The 14,859-nt window shown below is 35.4% G+C and overlaps 1 protein-coding gene across 2 annotated transcripts; it reads right to left on the bottom strand.

Moving 5' to 3' along the window:
- Window positions 1–9,216: 9,216 nt before the first annotated feature.
- LOC108486783 (monogalactosyldiacylglycerol synthase, chloroplastic-like) lies at window positions 9,217–14,541 on the bottom strand. 2 transcript variants are annotated; one of them, XM_017791008.2, is made up of 8 exons: window positions 13,824–14,541; window positions 13,416–13,588; window positions 12,204–12,365; window positions 11,982–12,123; window positions 11,552–11,776; window positions 11,251–11,313; window positions 11,101–11,193; window positions 9,217–9,696 (listed from the first exon to the last, which is right to left on the bottom strand). In XM_017791008.2, the coding sequence occupies exons 1-8, from the start codon at window positions 14,337–14,339 to the stop codon at window positions 9,460–9,462; spliced, it is 1,611 nt and encodes a 536-aa protein (XP_017646497.1). In that variant the 5' UTR covers window positions 14,340–14,541; the 3' UTR covers window positions 9,217–9,459. The 2 variants fall into 2 exon arrangements, with proteins under 2 accessions (XP_017646497.1, XP_017646498.1); XM_017791009.2 differs by having other exon boundaries at window positions 11,101–11,175; window positions 13,824–14,538.
- Between the last annotated feature and the right edge of the window lie 318 nt (window positions 14,542–14,859).

A 14,859-nucleotide genomic window follows, 5' to 3' on the forward strand; every position in this document is an offset into this window, starting at 1 on the left:
AAAAGACTACGAGCTTGTTATTGATTATCATCCGGGAAAAGCAAATGTTGTTGATGCTTTAACTCAGAAATCATTGTTTGTATTGCGTGCAATGAATACTCATTTAGTTCTGTTCAATGATGGTTTGGTATTAGCCGAATTGAAAGCGAGACCGTTATTTATTCAGCAGATTTGCGAAGCTCAGAAGGTTGATAATGAGATTATAGCAAAACAAGAACAATGTGATTTGGATTCTGATTTTGAATATCGAATTGATAATGATGATTGCCTAAGATTTCAAGATCAGATTTGTGTTCCAAGAAATCCAGAGTTAATATAGATGATTCTAAAAGAAGCACATCACAATTATCTATCAGTACATCTGGGTAATACGAAAATGTATAATGGTTTGAAACAACAATACTGGTGGTCTAGAATGAAAAGAGATATCTATGACTTTGCTTCGAAATGTTTGATCTGTCAGCAAGTTATTGCTGAACATCAGGTGTCATTGGGTTTGTTACAACCGATTCTGATTCCTGAGTGAAAATGGGATAGAATAACGATGGATTTTGTTTTGGGTTTGGCCCTATCTTCGAGAAAAAAAGATGCGATTTGGGTTGTGGTTGACCGATTAACGAAATCAGCTCATTTTATTCTGGTACGATCTGACTACTCGCTTGATAAATTAGTTGAGTTATACATTTCCGATATTGTGAGATTACACATAGTGCCATTATCTATTGTGTCAGATAGAGATCCGAGATTCACTTTGCAGTTTTGTAAGAAACTGCAAGAGGCTTTAGGTACGAAATTGTACTTCAGTACTGCTTTTCATCTGTAGACGGATGGACAATCCGAGCAGATCATTCAGATACTAAAAGATATGTTGAGATGTTGCATCATTGAGTTTGAAGGTACGTGGGAATGGTACTTGCCATTGATTGAATTTACGTATAATAATAATTTTCAATCGAGCATTAAAATGGCACCTTTCGAAGCATTGTATGGTCGAAAATGTCGAATACCTTTGTATTGGACTGAGCTCAGCGAGAATAAGATTCAGGGTTGATTTGATAAAAGAGACTAAACAGAAAGTAAAAACAATCCGAAATAGTCTGACAGCAACTTCCGATCGTCAGAAATCATATGCAGATTTGAAACGAAAAGATATTGAATTTGAGATCGGCGACAAAGTGTTTCTGAAAGTATCTCCGTGGAAAAAAGTACTTCGGTTCAATAGAAAAGGCAAATTGAGTCCGAGGCTCATCGAACCATATGAGATTATCGAGCGTATTAGGCTAGTAGCCTATAATTGTTATTGCCACCTAAGTTAGAAAAGATTCATAATGTATTTCACGTATCGATGCTTCGACGATACAAATCCGATCCCTCGCATGTAATTACTCAAACCGAAATAGAAATTCAGTCTGATATGACTTAGGAAGAGGAACTGATTCATATCTTAACTAACGAGGTTAAAGAACTGAGAAATAAGAAAATTTCGTTAGTAAAAGTAATATGGCATCGACACGGTATTGAAGAGGCTACGTGGGATCCAGAGGATGCTATGAGACAACAATATCCGAACCTATTTGATGGTAAGATTTTCGGGGACAAAAATCCCTAAGGGAGGAGAGTTGTAATAGCCCAGTTTAGACGCTAGACGGAACAGTGGTTTCGGGACCACAATTCCGAGTTAAAAAATATTTTAATATTATTTTTCGTGCTTATAATATGTGAATTGTTATCTGTGAAAATTCTGTGATTTAATTTTATCGTTGTGTGTTGAATTATGAAAAATGACAGCAGAAAATGTAAAAGTTGCATTCTACATGTTTAACGTTTTTAAATGCTATGTGATATTAAAGTAAAGGTCCTTATGTTGTTATTATACCATTATTAGCTTGAGTGGACTATTATGGGCATGAATTGAATAGATTTCATGTTTTATAATTAAGGTTATATAGGTAATTTGGTATTTAAGTTAATAAAATTAAAACAAAACAAATGATATTCATTTGTTCATCTTTGTTGACCAAAAATTGAAGAAAGAGAAGCCATTAAATACCTTGAAGCATTCGGCCTTTGCATGATTAATTAGTAAGTCCGTTTTTGCTCGGTTTTAATAATTTCTATGTTTTTGTAATCGTTGTCAAGTATTCTGTCAAGCCCATGTCTCAATTTAAGAAATTTATGAAGATTTTTAGTTGAGCCATTGATGAAATTGTGAGCTTTGTGATGTTTTGTATTTGAATTTTTGACGAATTTGAGTAATTTGGGCTAAATTGTGAAAATGAGATTTTGAGGGACTAAAATGTGAAATAAATAAAATATATGGGCTTATATGGACTACATGAATATTCAACCAAGTATGTGCATAAGGAAATTTTGTGTATTTTTGTAATTTTGTTAATTATGGACTAAAACGTCAAAATGTGAAAATATGAGGGCTAGGGTGTAACACCCCTAACCAGTAACCGTCATCGGATTAGGGTTACAAGGAATTACCAGGCAGACAGAACATTTTAGACGAATTTAGAATCACGTAACATAATACATATGCAATCATCTACAAGACCTAAAACATACTTTTAAGGACAGTCAAGATTAAACCGAACACATTCATAAATTTCAGAACTCAGAAAATTTTCCAATTCTGTTGAAGTCACATACCCGTGTAACCAGGCCGTGTGCCTCACAAGGGTACCAGACACACCCATGTGAACCAGCCGTGCCAACAAGGCATACATACTAACTTTCCCCCAAGGCCAACAGACACGCCCGTGTGCTATGGCCGTGTGAAACTTAGCTAGCTACTGACTTGAGTCCACGGCCATATGACATGCCCATCTGCTATAGTCATGTGGATCTTAAAAGGTTACTGATTTACATACATAGCCACAAGGCACGCCAGTGGTACCTGACCGTGTGGCAAAATGCAGGCTTGATTTAAGCCAATTTGCCACACCTATTTGGGCCATTCCTACAAGCAAAGTTAAACAACATTCTTGCCACAATTTTCAGCCAATTCCATGCTTAAAATGACCAAATCATATTAGATCATAAAACATTACCAATATAAACCATTAGGCATTACCAACCAAATATCAAAACTATGTACAAACATATCATTTGCTAGCCAACTCTCATGGCATAACATATATACATATCAAAGCTGTAAATACCTAGACATTCTAACCTATACATGCCATACTTAGACATATTTACACTTTCAAAAGTACCAAATTGAGTTTGATAGTGTGGTGACGATCCTCGACTATCCCCGAGCCTTCAGTAGCTATTATAACTGTAAAACAGACAAAAATCACACAGAGTAAGCTACAAAGAGCTTAGTAAGCCAAATACAATTTCTCTAACTACTAAATCATATAAAGTACAATTCAATAGCAAAAATTCATAATCATTTCACAAAATAGTTCATAAGCCTAACCATGCTCATTTGTTTGTATACATGTCATGCTTCAATTCCAAATTCCATACATACTTCACAGAAATAGAGTCTTTCATATTTAGAAATTTAGTACGATACAAACGTACATGTATAGATTATACATTTCATATATTCATTTCCATAACTTGTACTCTATCATCAGATGGTTCAGAAACGGTTCAGATACTCATAACCGGGTAAAATGCCGACGTCCCGGACGTGGTCTTACATGTAATTCAGTATCGATGCCTCTGTCCCAGATAGGGTCTTACACAAAATCAGATATGATGCCAATGTCCCAGACATGGTCTTACACGTAATTATTAAATCGAGGCATGTGTCCCAGACACGGTCTTACATGATATCTTGTATCAATGTCAACATTCCTTTAGAATAATACAGATCTTTTCAGATACTAGCATATCATAGGAATTTACTCGGAATTCATACATCAGGCTCTCAAGGCCATCCAATACAGATTATAACTAGTATATACAAAATTCAATCAATTTAGTCTGTAATTGTAATTTGACTTACCTCGTACAGATTTCAGACAGAACGAGTCGACTATTCAACTATTTTAAACTTCCCCTGATCTAAGTCTGATTTTTTTTTTCTTGATCTAACACGATAAAAATTCAACCATCCAATCATTCATTTCATGCAGTTTAATCCATATACACATATTTAGGGCACTTTGCAATTTAGCCCTTACACTTTCACACTTGACAATTTAGTTCATTTTTCACAAAATCACAAATATGCAAAATTCACCAAAATCATAGCTTGGCCGAATATACATAGCTTCCATACAAGCTCAATTAACATATTTAATTCACAATTTAGTCCTTCAAAACCTCATTTTCACAAATTAGTCCAAATAACTCTATTCCATCAAAATTCAAGAACAAAGTATAATAATCTCACATATATCTTTCATAATCCATATAAAAACATTACAAAGCTCATTTAATCATCAATGAAACATTTCATAATCTTCAACAAAAACTGAAATTCAGACATGGGTTTTGAAACACGAAGAACGATCATAGAAACGTAGAAATTATCAAAAACTGAGAAAAACTCATACCTTAATCAAGTTCTTCAATAGTCGAATGTTAAAACATGAAAATCTAGCTTTTCTTTCTTCAATTTCAGTATGAAAAAAGTGAAAATGGCCATTTGCATGCTTTGTTTTATTATATTAAGCATTTTATTAACCTTTTACCATTTTGCCCTTAATGAAATAACATTAAATTTACCAACTACATGACCATATTTGTCCATCATTAAAACAAATGGAAATTTTGACATGCAAGGACCCTCACTTAAGTAAGCCAAATCAAATAGGTGCTTTAACATCTAGCACTCAGCTTTTACACTTTTCGCGATTTAATCTTTTTTCATAATTAAGCACAAAAACGGACAAATTAACTCACAGAAACTTCGTAGATGTAAATTCACATATCATAGACACAGAAAATAATATTAAAATATTTTTCAGAATTAGTTACGTGGTCTTGAAACTACTTTTTTTACTAGAGTCGAAACCGGACTGTTACATAGGGCGAATTTGTAAAATGCCTTAATTATATGTTTTTGGACTGAATTGAATGATTTTGTGAATAAAGGTGTTAAATTTGAATGTGTATAGATCAAGAACTAAAGAAAACAGAATTAGATCGAGGAAAGTCGAAAGTAGTTGAATTGTCGTTTGTTTCTGTTTATTCCCATACGAGGTAAGTCGATATACAAATAAATGTATTTGAATTGAATTATTATTGCTTATATGTTAATGAATAATGATAAATGGCTATTTGAGTTGAATATGAAAAATCTGAAAAAGTTTTGATAATGTGACGACGTCCGAAAAGTCTCGTATGAACTATAGGAATAGTTAGGATACATATGTCATGACATAGGATTCCTATATGTGATTTCGTGTAAGACCACGTCTAGGACGTTGGCATCGATTTGAGATTTACGTGTAAGACCATGTCTAAGACATCAACATCGTATTTGATTTCGTGTAAGACTCTGTCTGGGACAGTGGCATCAATATTTGATTACATGTAAGACCACGTCTGGTACGTTGGTATTATACGAGTTTTTTGAGTTATCCGCATATCCTATTTGATTATGTACTGTTAAACGGGCATTCCGAGAAATGAATGACTAAGTGAATATGTATCCAATTCAGGTACATTTGAAATGTATATCATGTTTGAGAATGAAAGGTAAATATATGTACATTTGTGGACATATGTTATATGTGAATGAATTATGATCAAATGAGCTATATGAGACATATAGATATGTGATTATATTTTGTCATGAGCTATATGAATGAATTGGTTTAGAATTGTGTTATGTGATAAGTTTATTTGTATATGGCTTACTAAGATTTTAAAAGCTTATTTTGCGTGTTTTTCAATTGTTTTATAGATTATCGAAGCTATCGAAAGCTCGGGGATCATCAAGGATCATCACCACACTATCGAACTCTATTTTAGTACCTTTTGAAAATATGAATATTGAAATATGGCATGTATAGGCTAGAAGTATTTAAATATGATTTGTGAAGTGTATACCATGCCATGTGATATGGCTAGATTAAAGTTGCTATTTAGTTTGGTTTTTGGTATATAAGTTGTGTTAAGAAATGGTATGTTTTAAAGTGCATAATTGGCCTAGTGAGAAATGGTCAAATTGGGTAAGTTAGTTATTTGAATTAGTTATGGAAATGGTATGATTTTGATATGAAAAATGGATGTGAAAAATTGGGATAATGACATGTATGAATGAACGAATTTGGTATGTGACTTTGGTATGTTTTGGTTTGGATGATAAGGATGATATTGGTTGGTGATTATATGACATGAAGGATGTATGTTTTGTGATTAAAATTGGTTGAAATTATGATGCAATTGTGCTTTGATTTTGGACTTGTAGGGATAACCATTAAGTGTGCAAATTGGCTGTGCAACTAGCCTATTTTTGTCCACACGGGCAGAGACACAGACGTGTGTCTCAGCCATGTGCGACACACAGTTATGTTATACGGCCGTGTGTCCCTTAGGGTAGTCCTACAATTAAAAGTCAGTCTTAAGCACGGCTTAGACACACAAGCCTGTCTACTGGTCGTGTGAGTGGCACATGGGCTGGCACATGGGCTTGTGGTCGGCCATGTGGTCAAGTCAATAGCCTCTTTAATTTTCACATGGCCTGGCACACGGGCGTGTCTTGTGGCCGTGTGGATAAGTCAGAATGTATGCCCTGTTTCGCCATGGCCTGTTCACACGGGCGTGTGACTTTTATAACTTAGAAAAAATTGTATAGTTTTGAGAGATTTTGTATGTGCTTGATTAATCTCAATTCCTTACTAAAGCATGTTTAAGGTCTCGTTGACCTAAGAAAGGTACTTTGTGATGATGTTTGACTATGATGCTATGATGTGAGAATGATATTTGTGAAATGATTATAAAATGTTTCGATATATCTGGTAATGCCTCATAACCCTAGTCCGGCAACGGATAAGAGTTAAGGGTATTACAAGTAGGAACAGAATCACTCTAACCAACTAAATACTATACCAAACATCTTTTTGGAAAAATGCTAATAAAACAATACAGAAAGAGTTAAGAAAAAAAATGTTACCTCTCTTAAGCGAGCTAGATTGCAACTATTCTCCCTATAAACAGAGTTAATAACATTATTAGAAACTCTCATCTCTACAGTTGTATTTATCTCAATGGAAGACTAGTTTCCACTACAAACATGAAAAGAAAGGGACATTAGTTACGAGAAATTATCCGAAAGCCTTACTTCTCATTCCCCACTTCTAATTATATTTGGCCTCATATTACACCATTAAAGTTTAGCAATATAAAACCAGTATCAATCTTCAAAACTGAAAAGAAACCTATTATTTCTACTAATTTAACGAAAAAAATCAGAAAAAAAATTAAAATGGGAGAAGAGATAATTATAAGCAGATGAATTGACTGCAAATATGGGGAAATTTTTGGTAGATTAGAGATTCAAATGGAGACGGAGATAACCCTTTTAGCAAAACATAGATTTGTCATTTCCATTTTCAAGACTTTGAACCAATCTTGTTAGGGTTACTAAAAGAGGCAGAGTAGAAATCGAAAGGAATAACGAAAGAGATAAAGGTTAACCTAAGGAAAGACTGCTACTGATCGAAGACGAAGGAAGCAAGGAAGGTCGGGACTTAGATCAGGCTAAGTGAAAGCTTTTTCTGAGGGGAGAAATGGGAGGGTAAAATGGAAACAAGACTTCACATCGAACCACTATCCGGTTGTCTCTTTTCTCAAGTTTCCACCTCAATTGAAAGCAAGAGAAGGCCTTGTTGAGGGCATTTAGAGTTAGAAAAACAATTTTGAGATTAAAGGCCTTGTTAGAGTTTATCAAAGGGAGATAAGGTTGGGAGAAAATAGGATTAAAAATTTGAAATTGATAAGTTGGAAATTTGTTGATGATTACAGTGGAAGGAAGAAGCATGGAAAATAGGGAAAATGTTTCAGATGTGAGAAAGAAATGATAATGGTGAGTGTAAAATTGAAAGCTTGACCTAATTTGTTACCCATCTATTCCCTGAATCATTATTTCGTGGGGAGACTATCGAATGGTAAATAAAATTTTTTCCCTAAATAAGTGTAACACCCTTAACCTATATCCGTCGTTGGAATAGTGTTACAGAGCATTACCGAAAACTTTTAACTTAAAACATTCAATTACAACCATTTATAAAACACATTATATTCCATTCAAACACATGCATAACGTCCCTTTTTCGAGCCCTCGAGACCTTAGAAACACTTTAGAAACAATTCGGGACTAAATCAAAAATAGTTAGAATTTTATGGCAGATGATAGAAAAATTCAAACTCCCGTGTCTCAGGTATTGTGGGCATTCGAAGTAGGGACACACGATCGTGTCCCAGCCCATGTCCATGCCTATGTAACTCTTTGACTTGGGTCACATGGCCAAGTCACACGCTAGTGTGCCAAGCTGTATAACTCTTGATATGAAACTTTTAAAAACCTACAAGGGACACTCTGCCAACTTTAAACTTCCTCTTTCACTCTCTTTAATCTCTAGTTCCCCTCCTCAATTGAGTAAATCGGCCTCCATCAACACTACCACTCTCTCTTTTGTATCTCCTTCTTGTTTTACCCTTTGTATCAAGAATATTGGTATTTTGTATTCTGCAAAATCCTTTTATTTGTTTATCATTTTCTTTTTTAATAGATTACTCTGTTCTCTTCTTTTCCTTTTTGATTGTTTATTTCAATTTAGTTCATTTAAACATTGAAATCAAATTAGATGAAATAACAAGAGCCAAACAAAGAGATTGCATCTCTGATCTCTTCAAAAATTTTGGATATGTTGTCTATTTAAAAGAAAAAAAAAAACACAACGTCAAAATTTCCCTTTCTTATATTCAGATTTATAGTTTTTTTTCAGTTTAATTTCTTCGTTATAATAACTGGAATAAAAATATATATATATATATATATATATATATATATATATATATGTTTTACTTGATTTTTTTACATTCAAGAGGGAATTTGATAAGAAGTCCCTCTCGCCGGTTGGATTTTTGGATGTGACCCATTCCACCATATGTCAATTTATTATAGGTTCGCGTGTCAAAACAAATCAAAAATTTAATACCATATGGACAGATTGGACAGGATAAAAATTACAAGCACCACATTGAATAAATTGAAAGTGCATGTATCATATTAAAAGATTTGGTAAAGTATAGGAATAATTTCTGTCATTATCCCCTTTTTATTTGGTTAGAGGACATATATGAAACGATTGTAATTTTCATTTTCTCAATTATAAAATGAATTTCAATCTTCTTCTTCCTTGTTCTCGATCCCCATTCTCTTCCTAACCTCTAAATCATTTCTATTCCTACTCAACTCTTGAATAAATAAGAGGGGAAAGCTTAGTGGAATAAAAAGGGTTTCTTTTTTAATCTAAGGAATTAAGTAGTACATGAATATAAGGGTACAAAATTTCTGTGTCGAACAAGCTCATGAAGATCATGGACAATCTTGAAAACAGCGTCGGGCCTTGCCAATTTCAAAGCATTTTGGGACATGGTCTTCAGTTCATCAGCTTTAGGGCCAAACCATTGGGCAACAATGTTGGCTATCTGTTTTGGCGACTTCGAAAATTTCCCACACCCATTCTCCACCACGTATGGAACGTTCCCAACTTCCTGCAAAATCAAAGCAATATCAAAGTTTGGAAAAATAGAACTCCATTGACAAGATTGTTTTCAAACAGTAACATTGACTAACTAATAGTACTATTTAAACCCACATTATGGCGTACAAGTTTGATGGGAGGGATAGAAAATTTAATAATCAAATACTTTATTTAATATTCATAATCACTTTCCTACTTCGTCCCTATTAAAGCTTGGGATTTAGTCTTGTTGGAGGAAGGTTGACTCATGAAAAACTATTTGAAGTCCGTTCATCGGGAACCAACAGACCCCCCAACAAGTCAGTATTGTTTCTGGTCGAGATTTTACCTCCTGACTCTATGGAAAGCTCAAGTGTTTGAGGCTGCTTGAAGAGGCGATGGGTTCATAGAGAGGAAATGCCTCATTGAAACAGACCAGGCGTGGCACACAACCACCTACCAAGGGAACATGAGCATTTGCCTAATAGTAGGGTTTGAACCCTACCAAGCATAGATGCTTACATCCCCTTGATAAGTGATCATGCACCATGCACGATACAACCTGACGAGGCATTCCTACTCTGTTGAACCCGCCACCTTAGACAATCAAGTTCTCCACAAAATCGGGAGACAAACCCTGATTGGGATTAATACTGACTCGTTTGTACACTCCCGACACACTTCAAAGATTTTCCAGAATGAGTTGACTCCCCTCAGCAAGTCTTTTTACTTTAATCTGGTAAAATCGATCCTTCTACTTTTATAGTGTTAGTAGCATGTCAAAACTGTTAACACCAGTATCTGTCACTGTTATTGGCGTCGAATTTTTCCTAAAAGTATGTACATTTTTTAAGAAAATTTCAGTAAGCAACATAATGCAATAAAAAAGTTTACATGTAAACAAAATGCTTAAAGGATGTTTGTACATTAATGGTGTCAATAATTTAGACTAATTAATAACATTATAAAAGTAAGATGACCAAATTATGTCAAATTATAGCACAGGGACTAAATTCCAAATTTTAGCATGGTAGAGGGACCAAAACGATAGTTTGACCAATCAATTGAACCACGGGTGAAATAAATCCCTTAAAGAAAAGAAAAGAGAAAGACCATAATTTGAACAAGGGAAAACAAACTACATGGTAACCTGTCTATGGTGACCAAGGAAAAAAAATACAATCTTATGTACCATAATGATCTATATACCATCTCACATATTAGCAAGGCATGGCATGAAAGTAGAGGCCCTTTCCTTAATTTGCTTACAAAATCTTTAAATAAATGAAGTCAACTTAAACAGGACTGAGAGCAGAAGTACAATATTTAGTTAAAAGAAATTTCGTTGAGATAATAATTTCAAAAAACAACATTTCAATAATCCCCACTTCGAAAAGAAAACAAATAAAAGGTGAAAAACAAAAAGAAAAGTTACCTGGCCAGCAATGTAACCATTCAAAATTATAGGAAGACCTCGAATCATTGCCTCCGCAATAGTCCCCGGGCCAGCCTTCAAAGCAGAAGTCATCTAAAATTAAGAAAATATATTGCATGCATCCACATGTCTCTGCCATGAGAAAGTTACCTTTGTAATAATGCAGTCACAAGCACCCATGCATTCCTCCATTTTGGAGATAAATCCCTTTACCTATAAGATTGTGCAATTTCAGAAAACTATCATATAGTCTGTGCAAACATTTCTCTTTAATAATAATAATAATAACAAAAAATGGAAACATGATTAACAAGTTAATCGCATGTTTAAGCTAGTTAAAGAAGAATATTAGGAGAAACAATTCTTGAAAAAGGCATCTTGATTGGAATTATAAGTAGATGACATAGCTATTCAAAGTATTTCAAATTAAAACATACAAAGAAAGTCATACCTGGACAGGAATTTTCCAGTCAATTGAAAGCAATTTGCCGGCAAGCTTTTTGTTACGGCCACAAATTATGAGAACTTGGCCAATCGGCTCCCCAAGGTTCTCATCATATAATGCATCTCCAAGTGCATGAGCAGTTGCCTCAATAGGCCCCATCCCTTCTCCTCCTCCCATTAGCAAAACAGCAGGAAGAGATTGATCCATTCCTAGTTCTCTCCTCAGCTCAATCTACAATTACCAAAAGCTAAAGTGTATCATAACCTAGGAGCCAATGAAAGATGAATAGACAGAGATTTCAAAAGAGATAATAAACTCAAAAGTAATTGCAAGTGGTCTGGACCTGCAAAGTGAAAAGCTCAGAACAATAGTTTTCACTAAAAATTAAATTTGGCATAGAGAAAATAAAAGTTCACTAGGTTGAAAGGTAACTGACCTTTGGCCGAACAGGCTTCACAAAAGAAGGTCGCACTGGAAGGCCATAAACCTTAATTTGGGATTGTTTAAGACCAGCTTTCATTGCCCTTTTTGCTACTTCTGCTGTTGGGCAATAGCATCTAGTTACAAGCTTATGAAACCTAAAAAAGAATGCACATGTCCAAAATTACACCAAGAATAAGTGAGTTTGAAAGGCATTAAACCGAGATGAAGAACTAACCATGTAGGATGGCAAGTGCTTAGGTCAGTGACCACCGTGGTAAAAACTATCTTCTCTAGCAGACCCTTTGCCCTCAGAATTCGAAGTGGAACATGTTGCATCAGCGGATGTACACTGATAATAATGTCTGGCTGGTATTTCATCAACCCTTTGGCAACCTCTCTAGTAATAGGAACATAAAATAACAGAATCGGATAAATATAAGACACAAGCATGCATGTATTGTAATTTGTTGCAAGGATAAAAGTTTACAAGAATGACAAAACAAATCATATGATACTGATTTGTTGCAAGAATGACATACTTGATTTGGTTTCATTTGCATAGCATCTTACATTAGATCAACAGGGAGGAAACAGTCATCAATAGAAACTTGTTGGATGGTGACGACGTACAAACCACAGCATAGTTAATTGTTATACCAGCTTGGGAAACATGCCACAGTCCAATAGAACTGAGGCTATAGCCCAAAAAAGGCAGAAGGCATGCAAAACCAAAACCTCCTACATCACCAGCTAACAGCTAAGGAGCATACCACCTAGCACAACATGTAGCTTTCAAGGACTGACAGCCTTGCTAGGAAGGACCCTGATACAGCTCAGGCTGCAGGGCCAACAAAAATGGCCACTGGACGTAGCTGCCAAGCCAAGCCAAGACAAAAGAATAACCAACCACCATGCAACAGGCAGCCCCAAGGCTAGGTATAAATACCCAAGTACCAACTCTCTCTCTCTTACTTCTTCTCTGCTAGCTTGCTTTACCCATTACACTATCTCCTTTTCTAACTTAAGCATCAAAGAGCATTCTGGAGCACTGATGCCCCAAGGCTAGGTATAAATATCCAAGTACCAACTCTCTCTCACACTTCTTCTCTGCTAGCTTAAGCTCTTTTTTTATCCATTACACAATCTCCTTTGCTAACTTAAGCATCAGATAGCACTCTGGAGCATTGATGCCCCCAAGGCTAGGTATAAATACCCGAGTAACTCTCTCTCACGATCTAGACTCTCTCATACTTCTTCTCTGCTAGCTTAAGCTCTTGCTTTACCTGTTACAAAATCTCCTTTCCTGACTTAAACATCATAGAGCGCTCCGGAGCATTGACACCACCCCAGCTCACGTGTACTTTGCTATAAGCTTTAGCAACAAAAGTCCACCACCAAGACGACTCCAACATAAATAATATAGGAAAACAATCTAAAGACATCTCACCTTGCTATGAACGTCGAAGTTGCAGCAAAATTTGATTGATGAATTACCCGAGGAGCGGTTCCATAATAAGTCATTCTCCACAATGATCCATGTTTGACTAAGAAGTTATAGCTCTTTGGCAATTGATTAAATGGCCAGGGTGTATGATCCGACCACAAATCAGTAACAAACACCTGCAATAGAACACCAATCTTGACATACAGAACAAAAGTACACTAAAAACGTATGCACCCATTATCTACTAATTCTTCAATCAATTTGCCAAGAAACTGCAGAAACATAAAGATAAATAAAACTGAAATATGCCTATATTGATACCAAAAACAATGAAATGAAATGAATTTTCTCAATTTCTACTTTTGCCCAATGCCCACATTTTCTTTGCAACCAAACAAAAAGGAAACTGACCTGATAATCGTCTCCAAATTCCTCCATAAAAGCAGCCTTAATAGCTTCAGCGGAAGCTCTATGACCCCCACCAGTATCACTCATCAAAATCAAAACTTTTTTGGGGGCCTCAGCTTCGACTCCATTTAAAGGCAAACCTTCAACCTCCAAAACACCGCCACCGTCATCCCTCACTCCATTCCTATCCTCGGAACCGACCCGAACCGAAGCAAACCCGATCGGGATTCTTTCACAATGAAACTTAATCGCTCTATTGAACTCGTTCATGATCCTCCCAACGCTCGAAGAAACGCCGTTTCGAGCACCCAAACTGAGCGAAGCAACAGCTATAACTCTACGCCTTTTATGAGCAATCGAGCCTCTGAACCCCGAGAAATACACGTAATTTGGCTTGAATGAAGAAAACCCATCAGAATTCGAGCTGTAAAAGCTCTTGTTGAAAGCTAAGTGACCCGTTTGCGTAACGAGATCAATGGCAGAGCCAGATTCTTGGGTAATCTTTGAAGGGTTTTGCATTTTGGGAAGTTTTTTTTGGCTAGTTGCAGAGTTATGATGATGATGAGAAAAAAACTGAAAAAATTTTAAACCATGATAGTTTTTGTTTCGAATAACAGCCAAAGTTCATTTATTTATATGGAAAAACCAAAGATATAGATAAATAAAATAAATATACGAGTGAAATGGTGAAAAAAAGTAGGTGACAGTGATGGAATCTAATGGTGATTTTGTAACCGCAGAAACTGAGATAGGGAATGCCTTTGTACTTAGTGCTTTGATAGTAACCGGACCCACTTTTCCTAGGTTGCCCAACTGTGCTCTCGTTTTGGCTTGTGGTTAAATTTTAGGGTTAATATATTATTTCACACTTACAATTTTCTTTTCTCCTAATTCCGCTTTAATATTCAATTTATTATTTAAGTTTTGTGTTTCAATTAAGTACTTATATTTTTTTATTAGAGCCCAAGTATCGAATATTTATTGGGGCATATTATGCCATTTGGTTAGGTACCAAATTATACATTAGAGCCAAACTAAT

The sequence above is a fragment of the Gossypium arboreum genome, chromosome 6 (genome assembly GCF_025698485.1).
Source record: "Gossypium arboreum isolate Shixiya-1 chromosome 6, ASM2569848v2, whole genome shotgun sequence".
Taxonomy (NCBI): Eukaryota; Viridiplantae; Streptophyta; class Magnoliopsida; order Malvales; family Malvaceae; genus Gossypium; species Gossypium arboreum.